Source organism: Pristiophorus japonicus, chromosome 3, assembly GCF_044704955.1.
Source record: "Pristiophorus japonicus isolate sPriJap1 chromosome 3, sPriJap1.hap1, whole genome shotgun sequence".
NCBI classification, from domain to species: Eukaryota; Metazoa; Chordata; class Chondrichthyes; family Pristiophoridae; genus Pristiophorus; species Pristiophorus japonicus.
The window spans coordinates 116726691-116744871 of NC_091979.1; the positions used below are offsets into that span (position 1 = coordinate 116726691).

Genomic DNA, 18181 nt, shown 5'->3' on the forward strand with positions numbered 1-18181 from the left:
GTCAAGCAGGATTTCCCTTTCATAAATCCATGCTGACTTGGACCGATCCCGTCACTGCTTTCTAAATGTGCTGCTATTTCATCTTTAATAATTGATTCCAACATTTTCCCCACTACTGATGCCAGGCTAACCGGTCTATAATTGCGTGTTTTCTCTCTTCCCTCCTTTCTTAAAAAGTGGTGTTACATTAGCTACCCTCCAGTCCATAGGAACCGATCCGGAGTCGATAGACTGTTGGAAAATGATCACCAATGCATCCACTATTTCTAGGGCTACTTCCTTAAGTACTCTGGGATGCAAACTATCAGGCCCCGGGGATTTATCGGCCTTCAATCCCATCAATTTCCCTAACACAATTTCCCGCCTAGTAAGGATTTCCTTCAGTTCCTCCTTCGCACTAGACCCTTGGTCCCATAGTATTTCCAGAAGGTTATTTGTGTCTTCCTTCGTGAAGACACAACCAAAGTATTTGTTTAACTGGTCCGCCATTTCTTTGTTCCCCATTATAAATTCACCTGAATCTGACTGCAAGGGACCTACTTTTGTTTTCACTAATCTTTTTCTCTTCACATATCTATAGAAGCTTTTGCAGTCAGTTTTTATGTTCCCAGCAAGCTTCCTCTCATACTCTATTTTCCCCCTCCTAATTAAACCCTTTGTCCTCCTCTGCTGAACTTTTGTACTCCATTCCCCCTTGCAATAAAGGCCAACATTCCATTTGCCTTCCTAATTTCTTGCTGTACCTGCACGCTAACTTTTTTGTAATCTTTCCCCATTTAAATAATAATTAGCTTTTTTATTTTTCCTCCCAAAGTGGATAACCTCACATTATACTCCATCTGGTAAATTTTTTGCCCACTCACTTAACCTATCTATATCCCTTTGCAGATTCTTTACATTCTCATCACAGCTTGCTTTCCTACCTATCTTAGTATCATCAGCAAGTTTGGCTGCATTACACTCGGTCCCTTCATCCACGTCATTAATATAGATTGTAAATAGTTGAGGCCCCAGCACTGATCCCTGTGGCACCCCACGAGTTAGTTTGCTAACCTAAAAATAACCCATTTATCCGACGACTAGCTAATCCTCTATCCATGCTAATATATTACTCCTTAGCCCGTGAGCTCGCATCCTGTTCTATGTGGGAAAAGCAAGACACGTCATGCGTCCTAGATAACAATGTATGCAAGAAGTACCATCAATTGCTCGAGCTCAAGCATCAAGTTTTGGAGCTTGAGGAGCGGCTGGCGGCACTGCAGTGCATCCGGGAACCTGAGAGTTCCCTGGATCGTAGGTTCCAGGAGGTGGTCACCCCACTGTCACACAAGATGTAGGAGGTGAGGGAGTGGGTGACCACCAGATAGGGTAGGGGGAAGGCACAAGAAGTGCAGAAATCCCTATCACTTTTAATCCCATGGGTTTAATTTTGCTAACAAGTCTATTATGTGGTACTTTGTCGAATGCCTTTTGAAAGTCTATTTACACATCAAATGCTCTACCCTCATCAACCCTCTCCGTTACTTCATCAAAGAACTCGATCAAGTTAGCCAAACACAATTTTCCTTTAACAAATCCGTGCTGACTTTAATTGTTTAGCCCATACTTTTCCAAATGCCAATTAATTTTGTCTTGGATTATTGTCTCTAAAAATTTCCTCACCACCAATGCTGACTTTGCCGGGTTTATCCCCCCTCCACTTTTTTTAAACAGATTGTAACATTTGCAATCCTCCACTCCTCTGGCATCACCATTATATCCTAGGAAGATTGTGGCCAGAGCCTCCCCAATTTACACCTTTACTTTCCTCAGTAACCTAAAATGCATCCCATCCGGACTGGGTGACATTTCTACTTTGAGGACTGCCACCCTTTTAAATACATCCTCTTTATCCATTTTTATCTTATCCCTATTGCTACTGCCTCCTCCTTTACTGCTACATTGGCAGCATCCTCTCTCTAGTGAAGACAGATGCAACATACTCATTTAGGGTCCAAATTTGGCCAGTACAGGTTTCTGCCACATTCACCAGAGGTGCGCCGCTTTTGTAGAACTCCAAGGGTGGCAAAAATCTTCAGGCCAAGTTTGGCCGCTGCCCAGCCTCTCCTCAATGGTGGCGCAGCATGGCAACTGGATTTAGGGGTGGAGCCAGGTCCCGGCACTGAAAACAGTGCCGGGACCTCTGCACATGCGCCCTAGAGTGCGCGCGTGTGCGCAGTCGCTCCTCGCCCCCAGAATCTGTGAGTGTGCTCTGCAGGCTGTGTGGGAGGGGCCTGAAGCACGCCGCTTCTATCCTTGGCCGAATGGGCTTCCTCATCGACGGCCCGCTGCCTTCCCCTTCACATTAGGTAGGACTTCTATTTTTTATTTGTTATTGATTGATTGATTGCTTATTACTTTGGTCTTGATACTTTAGGTGCAGGGTTCCTTCTATTTTTTATTAATTAATTGCTTATTACTCTTTGTGCTTGTTTAGTGCTTTGTAAGTCTTGGTGCTAGGTGCAGGTCCTCTCAGCTTCCTTGTATTTTTTATTATTGAATGCTTATTTTTGTGCTTTGTTTAGTGCTTGGTGCTTCAAATGTGCTTATCTGTGCTGATTTCTTAACTCTCCACAAGGGTTTTCTGTGCGGGCCACAAGTGGCCACATATGCTGGCCTAAGTTAGTTTGGAGCAACTATTAGCTGTCCAAACTAGCTTAAATGGCCAAAACAGGCATAGGTGGCTAGTAACGCTCCCTTTTGGGGAAAAAAAACTAAATTTAAAAAAAAAAAAATCCTAACTAACTCACTTACACTGGCGCAAATTAAATGTGCAGAATTGCAATTTTTAAGATACTCCAAAAAAATCAAATTGCTCCAAAAAAAACAGAGCAACTCTTGGCCAAATTTGGGCCCAATGTACCTGAGCTATGCCCTCTGCATCCACAAGAATATCTCCTTTTTGATCCTTACTTGGCCCGACCCTTCCTATGACTACCCTTTACTATTTATGAGTTTATAAAAGACTTTTATGTTAGCTGCTAATCCATTTTCATACTCTCTCTTTGCTGCTCTTTTTATTAGTTCTTTATTTTCTATATTCAGCTTGATTCTCTATTCTCAATCTTACAATTGTTATCTTCCTCTTTTTCTGTCTCATTTTAACTTTGCGGGAGAAATTGGCCTGGTTTGTGCCTCCTGTTAGCACCTCCAGGGGGCGGCAACGGGGCGCTAAAGGGTTACCGACTGGGCGCGGCAAAATCAACGATGCCCGTAACCTTCTGGTGCTAAAACTTACCCCTTTGATCTCTTGTGCCCTGGAGATCGTGACGTCATCCAGTGCGCAGTGCCCAGTTACCGCCCTGGATGCAATATATGCTCCCACCTCTTGCAGCATCACCAATCGTCAACAACGGCAGCTGCAGGAGGCGTTGTCACCTCGGCTAGTTGCTTGGGGAGCATTAATTAAAGGTGGTGGTGGTCAGATAGGGCAAAATGTAATTAGATCCCCAGTATGGTGTATTTTGCTTTTTTTGGACCCTGCGATTGCTCAGCCCTGCACTCTCAAAGTGCTTGGGGCTGCTATGTGTGTATCGCAAATGCCATCGCCCAACAGGCACAGCCTTAGGATTCAATCAACGTAGCATTGGCCCTTCCCTTTAAGGAAGGGAAGGAGCCTGTAAAACCGGCAGCACTGCCCCGAACATTGCTGAACGCTCTGCTGATACCGCCCCCTCACTCCTTTTAGCGCTCTAAGGGAAATGGTAGCTCTTGATTTAGCACTCCACTTCCCTCTTGGAATGCTAAAGCGGAGGTTCCCGGCAGAATCAAATCTTTACCGCCCGGCGATACTTTTGTGCTGCCGCAAAAGTTATTGCCCCAAATGGGGCGCTATGCAATTTCTAGCCTTTAATCTTTAGTCATCCAGGGAGCTCTACTTTTGGATGCCCTTTCTTTCCCCCTCATGGAAATGTGTCTACTCTGTACCCAAACCATCTCCTATTTGAAGGCCTCCCATTGTTCAATTACTGTTTTGCCTACCAATTTTTGATTCCAATCCACCTGGGCCAGATCCCATTTCAAATCACTGAAATTAGCCCTCCTCCAATTAAGTATTTGTCCTTTTCCATAATTATTCGAAACCTGATGATATTATGATCACTGTTCCCCAAATGCACTCACACTGAAACATGCTCCACTTGCCCTATATTTTTCCCTAGAACTAGATCCAGCACTGCTTCCTTCCTCGCACTGATCAAGAAAGTTCTCTTGTAAACATTTCAGGAATTCCTCCCTCTCTTTGCCCTTTACACTGTTACTATCCCCAGAAGTTCCAGAAGAGGCGAGGGCCCGGGGCAGCACAGGCCAGCGATATGTGTGCGCATTAGGTCCGTGCAGCAGAGTTGGTCTCCAGTTGTCTTGGTTAATCCTTGCCACTGGACGAAGACCTAGCTCTGTCAAGCCCGTGTGGTGGCTGGTGTGCAACGGCCACCACACGTTAAAAAAATCCATGCACAGGCATCTTCCACCCTTCAAGATTTAGTTCAGGACCTGGAATATTTGGTCCTTCAATGAAACACCTATGAACTTTATGGTGTGGAAGCAAGTCATCCTCAACTCAAGGCACTGCCTATGATGATGATCCCAGTCTATGCGCCCAAGTTTCCGCCCCCCTGTAAAAATGGCACACTTCCATGAGTTGCGCCAACTTTCTCGAATAAAAAGGGCGCCGAAAAGTTACCTTCTAATTCCCCGAGCTCCTCAGGACGTCTTCGCTGAAAACAGTGCCAGGACCTCTGCGCATGCGCGCTAGAGCGTGCACGCATGTGCAGTAGCTCCTCGCAGCCCGACACTCTGTAGGCTGTGTGGGAGGGGCCCAAAGCACACCGGCCCTAGCTTTGGCCGAATGGGCTTAGTCATCAGCAGCCCACGTTCAAACTCTCCCAGAGAAGCCACATCAAGTGACATTATAAAGAACCAGATGTGATCCACACAAAGTCTTAAACTACAGCATGATTTACAAAACTCTTTCGAAAACCAAAACTGAGTTACTCCAACTCACTCGGGTACTTTTACTTTATTACACAATATGCACATTACCCATTTCCTTCATTTGCTGTGCCAAGCTGGCAGCAACATGGTTTGCACAGGATACTTCCAGAAATTATAAATTAGTACTCGGACCAATATAGCAGAAGAGCGACAGATTAGGGCAGACAACCATGTTAAACAATTACATGTTGTGTGCGTCTAGTCTCTTTCCGCTGCAACATTGTATGAATTAACATAGCACGAATCCCATTTGAAATGAGTGAAATCCGTCTATTTGCATCAATACAAATGAGGACCGAGAATTAGTGGATAATGAACGCTTCCTTTACCTACAGTATATGTTAGAATTTAAAATATAAAGCCAACTTGTAGAGTGGATTAGTCCCTCAGAAACATAGCAACTTTTAAGCTGCTGTTTACCATTAGCAGTGCCCAGCGCTATTTCAACGAGTTTGAACCAGTGCTATCACAAACAACCCAACACAACACTGCTGTACGCCTCCAGCTTTTGATCCCAATTCCTCCCACAGAAAATCAGGCTTGGGATGCATGCATTTCCCTAGAGCTGAATTTCAATGCAAAAAAAAAAAGTTCCAATTTAAAAAAAAAAAAAGTTATTATAGTGGCCCGGAATCTGCAGTTAGTGGCAAAGCAAAGGCCACTGGCCCCAGAGAAAGCTGTCCGCAAAGATCTCAATCGCTGTGGCGAGAAGTCTGCCTTTCCCGTTCAGTTGAGATCAGTGTAAGTTAATGGGCAACACCCGACACGAACTCCGTTCACACACCCTCCCCCCGCCCCCGAAACCCGCATTCTGCCTCGCCCCTCCCCCCCGCATTCAGCCTCCTTTCACCCGCCCCCCATCGCACTCCCGTTCAGCCTCCCTCCCTCCTATTCAGACCCCACCTCTCTCCTGTTCAGCCCCTCTCCCCTCCCTCCCTCCCTCCCTCCTCCTTCCTTCCCTCCCTCCCGACCCCTCCTTCCTTCCCTCCCTCCCGACCCCTCCTTCCTTCCCTCCCTCCCTCCTCCTCCTTCCTTCCCTCCCTCCCGACCCCTCCTTCCTTCCCTCCCTCCCGACCCCTCCTTCCTTCCCTCCCTCCCGACCCCTCCTTCCTTCCCTCCCTCCCGACCCCTCCTTCCTTCCCTCCCTCCCGACCCCTCCTTCCTTCCCTCCCTCCCTCCCGACCCCTCCTTCCTTCCCTCCCTCCCTCCCGACCCCTCCTTCCTTCCTTCCCTCCCTCCCGACCCCTCCTTCCTTCCCTCCCTCCCGACCCCTCCTTCCTTCCCTCCCTCCCGACCCCTCCTTCCTTCCCTCCCTCCCGACCCCTCCTTCCTTCCCTCCCTCCCGACCCCTCCTTCCTTCCCTCCCTCCCGACCCCTCCTTCCTTCCCTCCCTCCCGACCCCTCCTTCCTTCCCTCCCTCCCGACCCCTCCTTCCTTCCCTCCCTCCCGACCCCTCCTTCCTTCCCTCCCTCCCGACCCCTCCTTCCTTCCCTCCCTCCCGACCCCTCCTTCCTTCCCTCCCTCCCGACCCCTCCTTCCTTCCCTCCCTCCCGACCCCTCCTTCCTTCCCTCCCTCCCGACCCCTCCTTCCTTCCCTCCCTCCCGACCCCTCCTTCCTTCCCTCCCTCCCGACCCCTCCTTCCTTCCCTCCCTCCCGACCCCTGCTTCCTTCCCTCCCTCCCGACCCCTCCTTCCTTCCCTCCCTCCCGACCCCTCCTTCTTTCCTTCCCTCCCTCCCGACCCCTCCTTCTTTCCTTCCCTCCCTCCCGACCCCTCCTTCTTTCCTTCCCTCCCTCCCGACCCCTCCTTCTTTCCTTCCCTCCCTCCCGACCCCTCCTTCTTTCCTTCCCTCCCTCCCGACCCCTCCTTCTTTCCTTCCCTCCCTCCCGACCCCTCCTTCTTTCCTTCCCTCCCTCCCGACCCCTCCTTCTTTCCTTCCCTCCCTCCCGACCCCTCCTTCTTTCCTTCCCTCCCTCCCGACCCCTCCTTCTTTCCTTCCCTCCCTCCCGACCCCTCCTTCTTTCCTTCCCTCCCTCCCGACCCCTCCTTCTTTCCTTCCCTCCCTCCCGACCCCTCCTTCTTTCCTTCCCTCCCTCCCGACCCCTCCTTCTTTCCTTCCCTCCCTCCCGACCCCTCCTTCTTTCCTTCCCTCCCTCCCGACCCCTCCTTCTTTCCTTCCCTCCCTCCCGACCCCTCCTTCTTTCCTTCCCTCCCTCCCGACCCCTCCTTCTTTCCTTCCCTCCCTCCCGACCCCTCCTTCTTTCCTTCCCTCCCTCCCGACCCCTCCTTCTTTCCTTCCCTCCCTCCCGACCCCTCCTTCTTTCCTTCCCTCCCTCCCGACCCCTCCTTCTTTCCTTCCCTCCCTCCCGACCCCTCCTTCTTTCCTTCCCTCCCTCCCGACCCCTCCTTCTTTCCTTCCCTCCCTCCCGACCCCTCCTTCTTTCCTTCCCTCCCTCCCGACCCCTCCTTCTTTCCTTCCCTCCCTCCCGACCCCTCCTTCTTTCCTTCCCTCCCTCCCGACCCCTCCTTCTTTCCTTCCCTCCCTCCCGACCCCTCCTTCTTTCCTTCCCTCCCTCCCGACCCCTCCTTCTTTCCTTCCCTCCCTCCCGACCCCTCCTTCTTTCCTTCCCTCCCTCCCGACCCCTCCTTCTTTCCTTCCCTCCCTCCCGACCCCTCCTTCTTTCCTTCCCTCCCTCCCGACCCCTCCTTCTTTCCTTCCCTCCCTCCCGACCCCTCCTTCTTTCCTTCCCTCCCTCCCGACCCCTCCTTCTTTCCTTCCCTCCCTCCCGACCCCTCCTTCTTTCCTTCCCTCCCTCCCGACCCCTCCTTCTTTCCTTCCCTCCCTCCCGACCCCTCCTTCTTTCCTTCCCTCCCTCCCGACCCCTCCTTCTTTCCTTCCCTCCCTCCCGACCCCTCCTTCTTTCCTTCCCTCCCTCCCGACCCCTCCTTCTTTCCTTCCCTCCCTCCCGACCCCTCCTTCTTTCCTTCCCTCCCTCCCGACCCCTCCTTCTTTCCTTCCCTCCCTCCCGACCCCTCCTTCTTTCCTTCCCTCCCTCCCGACCCCTCCTTCTTTCCTTCCCTCCCTCCCGACCCCTCCTTCTTTCCTTCCCTCCCTCCCGACCCCTCCTTCTTTCCTTCCCTCCCTCCCGACCCCTCCTTCTTTCCTTCCCTCCCTCCCGACCCCTCCTTCTTTCCTTCCCTCCCTCCCGACCCCTCCTTCTTTCCTTCCCTCCCTCCCGACCCCTCCTTCTTTCCTTCCCTCCCTCCCGACCCCTCCTTCTTTCCTTCCCTCCCTCCCGACCCCTCCTTCTTTCCTTCCCTCCCTCCCGACCCCTCCTTCTTTCCTTCCCTCCCTCCCGACCCCTCCTTCTTTCCTTCCCTCCCTCCCGACCCCTCCTTCTTTCCTTCCCTCCCTCCCGACCCCTCCTTCTTTCCTTCCCTCCCTCCCGACCCCTCCTTCTTTCCTTCCCTCCCTCCCGACCCCTCCTTCTTTCCTTCCCTCCCTCCCGACCCCTCCTTCTTTCCTTCCCTCCCTCCCGACCCCTCCTTCTTTCCTTCCCTCCCTCCCGACCCCTCCTTCTTTCCTTCCCTCCCTCCCGACCCCTCCTTCTTTCCTTCCTTCCCTCCCTCCCGACCCCTCCTTCCTTCCTTCCTTCCTTCCTTCCTTCCTTCCTTCCTTCCTTCCTTCCTTCCTTCCTTCCTTCCTTCCCTCCCTTCCTTCCTTCCCTCCCTTCCTCCCTTCCTTCCTTCCCTCCCTTCCTTCCTTCCTTCCCTCCCTTCCTTCCTTCCTTCCTTCCCTTCCTTCCTTCCCTTCCTTCCTTCCCTCCCTTCCTTCCTTCCCTCCCTTCCTTCCTTTCCTCCCTCCCGACCCCTCCCTTCCTTCCTTTCCTCCCTCCCGACCCCTCCCTTTCTACCTTTCCTCCCTCCCGACCCCACCTTCCTTCCTTCCCTCCCTCCCGACCCCTCCCTTCCTTCCTTCCCTCCCTCCCGACCCCTCCCTTCCTTCCTTTCCTCCCTCCCGACCCCTCCCTTTCTACCTTTCCTCCCTCCCGACCCCACCTTCCTTCCTTCCCTCCCTTCCTTCCTTCCTTCCCTCCCTCCCGACCCCTCCCTTCCTTCCTTCCCTCCCTCCCGACCCCTCCCTTCCTTCCTTCCCTCCCTCCCGACCCCTCCCTTCCTTCCTTCCCTCCCTCCCGACCCCTCCCTTCCTTCCTTCCCTCCCTCCCGACCCCTCCCTTCCTTCCTTCCTTCCTTCCTTCCTTCCTTCCTTCCCTCCCTCCCGACCCCTCCCTTCTTTCCTTCCTTCCCTCCGTCCCGACCCTTCCCTTCCTTCCTTCCCTCCCTCCCGACCCCTCCTTCCTTCCTTCCCTCACTGTCAGAAACACAGCGACACACTGACACTGATAGAGAGAGACACTGACATGGACAGAGAGAGAGACATGGACAGAAACACAGAGAAAGGCTGACAGAAACACCTTCCATTCACATAAAGGTAGGACTTCTATTTTTTATTTGTTACTGATTGATTGGTTGCTTATTAATTTGGTCTTGATGCTTTAGGTGCAGGGTTCCTTCTGTTTTTGATTTGTTAATTAATTGCTTATTACTTTTTGTGCTTTGTTTCTATTTAAAGCACCAAGCACTAAACGTAGAAACATAGAAAATAGGTGCAGGAATAGGCCATTCGGCCCTTCGAGCCTACACCGCCATTCAATGAGTTCATGGCTGAACATGCAACTTCAGTACCCCATTCCTGCTTGATCCCCCTAGTAGTAAGGACTACATCTAACTCCTTTTTGAATATATTTAGTGAATTGGCCTCAACAACTTTCTGTGGTAGAGAATTCCACAGGTGAAGCAGTTTCTCCTCATCTCTGTCCTAAATGGCTTACCCCTTATCCTTAGACTGTGACCCCTGGTTCTGGACTTCCCCAACATTGGGAATATTCTTCCTGCATCTAACCTGTCTAAACTCATCAGAATTTTAAACGTTTTTATGAGATCCCCTCTCATTCTTCTGAACTCCAGTGAATACAAGCCCAGTTGATTCAGTCTTTCTTGATATGTCAGTCCCGTCATCCCGGGAATCAGTCTGGTGAACCTTTGCTGCACTCCCTCAATAGCAAGAATGTCCTTCCTCAAGTTAGAAGACCAAAACTGTACACAATACTCCAGGTGTGGCCTCACCAAGGCCCTGTACAACTGTAGCAACACCTCCCTGCCCCTGTACTCAAATCCCCTCGCTATGAAGGCCAACATGCTATTTGCTTTCTTAACCACCAGCTGTACCTGCATGCCAACCTTCAATGACTGATGTACCATGACACCCAGGTCTCGTTGCATCTCCCCGTTTCCTAATCTGCTACCATTCAGATAATAGTCTGTCTCTCTGTTTTTACCACCAAAGTAGATAACTTCACATTTATCCACATTATACTTCATCTGCCATGCATTTGCCAACTCACCTAACCTATCCAAGTTACTCTGCAGCCTTACAGCATCCTCCTCGCAGCTCACACTGCCACCCAACTTAATGTCATCTGCAAATTTGGAGGTACTACATTTAATCCCCTCGTCTAAATCATTAATGTCCAATGTAAACATCTCCAAGTTTGCAGATGATACCAAACTGGATGGCAGTGTGAGCTGTGAGGGGGACGCTAAGAGGCTGCAGGGTGACTTAGACAGGTTAGGTGAGTGGGCAAATGCATGGCAGATGCAGTATAATGTGGATAAATGTGAGGTTATCCACTTTGGTGGCAAAAACACGAAGACAGAATATTATCTGAATGGTGACAGATTAGGAAAAGGGGAGGTGCAACAAGACCTGGGTGTCATGGTTCATCAATCATTGAAAGTTGGCATACAGGTACAGCAGACGGTAAAGAAGGCAAATGGTATGTTGGCCTTCATAGCTACGGGATTTGAGTATAGGAGCAGGGAGGTCTTACTGCAGTTGTACAGGGCCTTGGTGAGGCCTCACCTGGAATATTGTGTTCAGTTTTAGTCTCCTAATCTGAGGAAGGACGTTCTTGCTATTGAGGGAGTGCAGCGAAGGTTCACCAGACTGATTCCCGGGATGGCTGGACTGACATATGAGGAGAGACTGGATAAACTGGGCCTTTATATATTGGAGTTTAGAAGGATGAGAGGGGATCTCATAGAAACATACAAGATTCTGACGGGACGGGACGAGACAGGTTAGATGCGGGTAGATTGTTCCCGATGTTGGAGAAGTCCAAAACCAGGGGAAACAGTCTTAGGATAAAGGGTAGTGCATTTCGGACTGAGATGAGGAGAAACTTCTTCACTCAGAGAGTTGTTAACCTGTGGAATTCCCTGCCGCAGAGAGTTGTTGATGCCAGTTCATTGGATATATTCAAGAGGGAGTTAGATATGACCCTTTCGGCTAAGGGGATCAAGGGGTATGGAGAGAAAGCAGGAAAGGGGTACTGAGGGAATGATCAGCCATGATCTTATCGAATGGGGGTGCAGGCTCGAAGGGCCGAATGGCCTACTCCTGCACCTATTTTCTATGTTTCTATGTTTCTTCCCACCTCCAGTCTCTGGCTGTGCCTGCACTGAACTTGACTCTGGGTAAGATTTTTCAGAACTTACAAAAGTGGATACTTACTCTGTTCTAAGTTAGTTTGGAGTAAGTTTTCACTGCCTAAACTTGCAAAACAGGCCTAAGTGGCTGGACACACCCTCTTTTGGAAAAAAAAACTGAACTAAAACGAAACTAAACTAAGTCACTAGAATTGGAGCAAACTAAATGCTGAGAATTGCGATTTTTAAGATACTCCAAACTAAACTAGATGCTCCAAAAAAATTGGAGCAACTCCAGCCGAAACTTGGGCCCATTAGGATAATTGAAGTTCCCCATTACCATTACTCTGTCGTTCTTTCATCTTTCTGTAATTTACCTTCCACTTTTCTCCTCTTATCTCCTTCCCACATATTTTAATATGGAAATCGGGGTCCTACGATGTAAACAGGATCCCAGTTGCCATTTTAGATAGGGACTAGTCAGAGCCTGCACAGTGCAGGTTCCGATCAGCTCCATGGGCGATAGAAGAGGCCCTCTAAAGGTAAGTCTTGAAATATTTTTGTGGGCTGCAGAGGAGTAGGAGCACAGGGGCACAGAAAATAATCTGGGCCCACAAAAATAATCAGGGGTGCTGTTTCACTTTTAACAATCAGAGTTTTCCAGCAAAAAAAATATGAAATGGGGATACTGCTGGAGTTTTACTGGTTTTAAAACTATGCAATTTAAAAACACGCAGTACTGGACCTGTACACAATGAGCCAGGCATCAGTCATCAGCAGTGCCCCAGAGTACTGTGAACCTGATTGGCTTGTGTATCAGATTAGTGAGTCTGCCACAAAAGACTGACATCATTCAAACCTTTCATCACAAGGTGCATTATCTCAGCACCAACTTGACACCAAAGAGACCTTGCTGTCCTCTTCTGCCTTTTTGCCACAGGGAGGAAAGCACCTTGGGACATTTTACTACCTTAAAGGCGTTATATAAATATGTTAATGGGTAAAATGGCGAAAGATCAGCGGGAGGTATTCAAAAAAGAACTTCATCTGATACAGAACCAATTTATACCCCTAAGGGGCAAGAGCTCTACTTGCCAAAAACAACAGCCATGGGCGACTAAAGAGGTAAGGAACAACATTAAACTAAAATAAAAAGCATACAAGAATGCAAAAAAAAGCACAGATCCTGACAAATGGGAGAGATACAAAGAACAGCAAAGGGTGACAAATCTGATAAAAGCTACAAAAAGGAATATGAAAAGAAACTGGTAAGGGATATCAAAATTAACATAAACATCTTTTACAATTATATTAGAAAACAGGGTGGTTAAGATCAATATAAGCCCTTTAAAAACTAATAATGATATAAATGAAAATAAGGAAATGGCAGACATGTTGAATTACTTTGCGTCAGTATTTACAATAGAGGAAGAGGATAGCATGCCGGAAATCCCAAGAAAATGAATACTGAATTGGGGATGGGGACTCAACCATAATTAACGTAAGCAAATTAACAGTAATGAGGAAAATAATGGCTATAAAGAGTGACAAATCCCCAGGACCCAGATGGTTTTCATCCCAGGGTTTTAAAGAAAGTAGGTGAGAACATTGCAGATACCCTAACTATGATCTTCCAAAGTTCTCTTGATTCAGGAACTGTTCCTTTAGATTGGAAATTTTGCACATGTCACTCTGTTATTTAAGAAAGGTGAAAGAGGGAAACCAGTGAATTATAGACCAGTTAGCCTAACATCTGTTGTTGGATAATTACTAGAGTCTATAATTAAGGATCGAATGACTGAACACCTTGAAAATTTTCAGCTGATCAGAGAGCCAGAATGGATTTGTAACGGGTAGGTCATGCCTGACTAAGCTGATTGAATTTTTTGAAGAGGTGACAAAAGTAGCGGACAGGGGAATGACTATGGATGTTATTTATACGTAGTTCCAGAAGGCATTCGATTAAAGTCCCTCATAAAAGACTGTTGGCTAAAGTTGAAGCTCATGGAATTGAAGGCAAATTATTGTCCTGGTCAGGAGATTGGCTAAGCGGCAGGAGATAGAGAGTAGGGATAATGGACAGGTTCTAGAACTGGCAGAATGCGACTAGTGCCTACCCACAGGGATCTGTTGTTGGGGCCTCACCTATTAACTGTATTTATTAACGACTTAGATGATGGGATCATGAGCGCCACATATCCATGTTGTCGATGACCCAAAGATAGGCAGTGTAGATGGTAGCATAACATTAAAAAGAGATATTAATAGATTTAAGTGAATGGATAAAACTGTGGCAAATGGATTTCAATATAGGCAAGGGTGAAGTCATCCATTTTGGACTGAAAAGGATAGATCAGTGTACTTTCTAAATAGTGAAAAGCTAGAAGCAGTGGAGGTCCATAGAGACTTGGGGGTCAATGTACATGGATCATTCAAATGTCATGCTACAGCTATACAAACACCTGGAGTACTGTGTTTAGTTCTGGGCACCACGCCATAGGTAGGATATATTGGCCTTGGAGGAAGTGCAGCATAGATTTACTCGAATGATTCCTGGACTCCAAGGTTTAAATTACGAGGAGAAATTGCACAAACTAGGGTTGTATTCGCTGGAATTTAGAAGATTAAGGAGTTATTTGATTGAATTTTCAAGATATTAATTGGAACTGATAGGGTAGATAAGAGAGAAACTATTTCCACTGGTTGGGGAATCTAGGATTAGGGGACATAGCGGCTGAAATTTAGGGCTACCAGAAAGCTGGCAGACCTACCTTTTTTTTGGAGAATTTTCTGCCTGGAGCGTTGAGGCAGCCTCTGGATCGGTTTTCGGCACTTAGTAATTTTTTAATGTTGGACCAGAAGTCGGTCATAGTGGGGGAAGAAGTGCGGCAGTAAGGCAGGCTGAGGGTCGGAAGTTGGGGCGGGACCGAGTCTCCACCGCTGTCACTCAGAGGCGGAGCGGTGGTGACGTCACAGCGTGTATGCGTCACCACGCTCTCTTCGCTCTATTAAAGGGGAGGGAATCGGGCATCTTTTATCTTCAGCCATTGGGCCACCAGGGAGGGTTCTGGCCGGGCTAGTGGCCTGGCGCCTAAGAGGCTGCCTGTTGGCAGCCCGGCCGAACTCGATACTATTTTGCTAGCCGATTGGCCGGCAAAAATAAAGACATGGTGGCCGCGGCAGTGGGCCCTCCCCTTGAAGGGCTGCCGCACCACACAGTGAGAAGGTGCACCGACACAGAAAGCTATCTGGGGCACCGCACGGCAAGGCAACGATTTTTTTCATTAAGTTTCGGGCGGAGTATTGTGCAGGTGCGAGAGAACAGCGGTGCATGTTGTGACGCGCTTGCGGAAGTGGGGACAGGCCGAAAAATCCCCAACCTGAATTTGGGTCGGGGCAGCCATTGAACTGCAACGCAGCGGCCACTCGATTTCGCCGCATGGCCGCCGCAAAACAGCGGAAACGGCCTTATTTGGCTGGACCCTGAATTTGGGCCCCATAGTCTAATATAATTAGAGCCAGGTCTTTCAGGTGTGAAGTTAGAAAACACTTCTATACACAAACGGCGGTAGAAGTTTGGAACTCTCGTCTGCAAACAGCAGTTGATGCTAGGTCAGTTAATTTTAAATCTGAGATTAATAGGTTTCTGTTAACCAAAGGTATTAAAAGATATAGGGCAAAGGCGGGTATATGGAGCTAGTTCGTAGATCATCCATGATCTCATTGAATGGCAGAACAGGTTCGCGGGTCTAAATGGCCTACTCCTGTTCCTGTATAAATGCAAGTTGTTGCTGTTGAAATTGCAGAGTAGCATGGTGGGGTAGGGGTTGTAGGAGACAGACAGTTCTTTCGATCATGAAAAAGGTCGGGGAGAGATAAGAGAGTAAAATAAGATGAATGAAAGAACTTAAAATACATTTTATCAAAAAAATCTCAGTGACATTCATAGTGGGAGAAAACATACTGATGACATTTTGTCATTGCTCTATTGCAAACTGCATAAGAGGTCTAAAAGCTTTTAGTTCAATCACATACATGACTGTGAGTTCCACCTGTTTCTTCACTTGTATGAAGGGTTGTGATCGGAGCCCATTACTCACTACCATACATAACGGGCAGAATTTCCGACGTCCCGGGCCCGTATGAAGTTTCTACGGACCCGGGAAGGCATTGGAAAAGCCGGTTTTCAGCGCGCAATGCGCACGCGCTGAAAACCGGCTTTTCCGATCTGTCAGCTTGACAGATCGTAGCCAGATCGGGTGCGAGGACAGTTGTACATGGAAGTTTGAGCTATTTACCCATATCTTGCACGACAAATGTCCTCAAAACTCTTGCACCTGAAAAAGCAGGCGCATGGCCTACTTTTACAGGCGTAAGAGTTTAAAAACAGAAAAAACATGATTAAAATAAAAATTAAAAAAACATATTTATGTTAAAACTCTGCCCACTCAGATAATGTTATTTTAAACCCTAACCCTAACTTTTTTTAAAAATCGGCAATTTTTTTTTCTTTAAAAAAACATGTGTAACATTTTACATTTCTATTAATTTATTGTGTGAGGTGTTTTTTAAAATGTTTTATGTATTTTTGTGAGCTTTGGGGTTTTTCTCATTCATTGTAATAGAAGTTGCATAACTTATGAAACTCCTATTACAATGAATGAGAAAATACTTACCTGTGATTGGGTGTCCAGGCACACATGACTCCTGCAGACGTCCCTACGAGCACGCGCTACACATCGCAGGGAGAGGAGGCCTGTGGATCGGGAGTTCAAGCGGGTGCAGCAGCTTCAGGTAAGTGCGCATTTTATTTCTATTCTTTATTGATTTGCCCGTGGGAAGTCCTCCTCGGAATTTCTGCCCCAACATGTTCTTAGCAACCACCAGATGTCACTGCTGTTGCATCATTTTTCTCAATGCCTCCAGATTTGAGATGAACATTCAAATTTGATTAAACAAACCTTAAAAGATGATTTTTTTGAGGATTGTTTATAATAATAAATCATCCTTTAGTTCTATAAACAATACCATTTTTTTTCATGGTTAATTTCTAATAAAAGTACACCTGTGTAGTTAGTGTTTACAGAACATTCTGGTGTGTCCTTTCTCAGGTCTGTTTTCAAGCCATTTATCTTTGTACAAAACATGAGAGAGTTTCTACAAACAAGTTCACCTTCATTTGGTCCTGATGATCCAGTAAAGAAAAATCCACGGTTCCAGAGCAAACCCGACCGAAAGCATGCACTCTACAAAAAGCATGAAGTGGCAGCTGCATTCATGGAGACAAATCGGGTACTTACCATTGTACAGTAAAATATAAAAATATGCGAACTATCGTCTGTAAATATATAGTAAAAATATATAGATCAAGCAATGCCCTTCAGTTTGTCCCATCTTTGTAAGTCTCAGTAGTTCCTGATGTCCCTGTTTTACATATGTTTAAAAATGGTTTATGCTGAATTCAACATCAACCATTTGATATTGCAAGCTTATTTAAGTAATATTTTAAAATGTGCTAAAGATATATAGTGGCAGTGATTTTCATAAAGCCAGCTTCTTAAATCCATTCATGTTGCGTACTTACTGCATTCTGCAAAGCAAGGACTTGAATAAGGAAACGTTAAAGAAGAAGCTGTGATCACTATGTAATGCAGCATTAAGAGTCATTGCTTGTAATTTATTTCAATCCCCAGGCAAAAGGTTCTAAGATGCTCCAAGATATAAGAGCACTGGAGAAGAAACAAATTGAAACAGCAGAGCAAGTCCTACAGAACGGAATACCGGATACCACAAAAGTGGTTCACCTTTTCTCTGAGTGTGTAACAAAAGAAATAGCAATTTACAGTCAAATGAATTAGCCAATAATATTTTTGATATTTGTGGTTTTAATGTGCATGTTACCTTGCAGCTGCAAAAAAAACAAATGATAATGTGTAAGCACCTAGTATGTAAAGTTTCAAATTACCAAAGAATAACTTTTACACAGCATTGACACAATGGATAAAAATGATAGTATTTGTAAATTTAAAATGTTTATATTAAAGCCATACTATTTTATTGAATCAAATACTATAGTCCCACAAAGCTTAAAATAAACTTAAGTGTAACATTAATCTGACAATGGGTAAAGTGATGCAGTGTGTGCTATTGATCTGCAGTATCAAACATGCAGTCTTCTGTAAATTGATTTTCCAGTTGTGGATTAGTTTTTAGCGCTGGCTATATCCTGGCTGCTTCGACAGACCGAGAGAAGAAAAATTAGTATCATGTTTAGTCCAGGCCACTTTTGTACATCTGTTACTGGCTGGTTTCAGACTCGTACAGATAGAGGCCCTCTTAGCCAAAAAATATTGTATAATGTGGAGAGCTTAAACACTAATAATTATAACAATATTAATTATAAATTGATGAATGCTGATGTTTAAAGATTTATCTCGAAGACATGTCTAATTGCCTTTTGACAATCTGAGCTCTGTGGATGTGGAAACAATTATGCGATCTTCAGATGATGACCTTTCTTATATTGAAACTAGTGAACTGCTGGAACTTCTTTACTCTTCTGGTAGAAAAATATTAATAAAATATTTCAAAATTCAGAAAA

General features: G+C 46.9%; 1 protein-coding gene across 2 annotated transcripts in view; it reads left to right on the forward strand.

Annotated features, from left to right (window-relative positions):
- scrn3 (secernin 3) overlaps positions 1 to 18181 on the forward strand; it is a 48278-nt gene extending 30097 nt beyond the window's left edge. For both annotated transcript variants that reach the window (XM_070875742.1, XM_070875741.1), the window contains exons 7-8: positions 16692 to 16872; positions 17274 to 18181. In XM_070875742.1, the coding sequence (XP_070731843.1) occupies positions 16692 to 16872; positions 17274 to 17438 (346 nt within the window). In that variant the 3' untranslated portion in view covers positions 17439 to 18181. The remainder of the gene's footprint in view (positions 1 to 16691; positions 16873 to 17273) is intronic.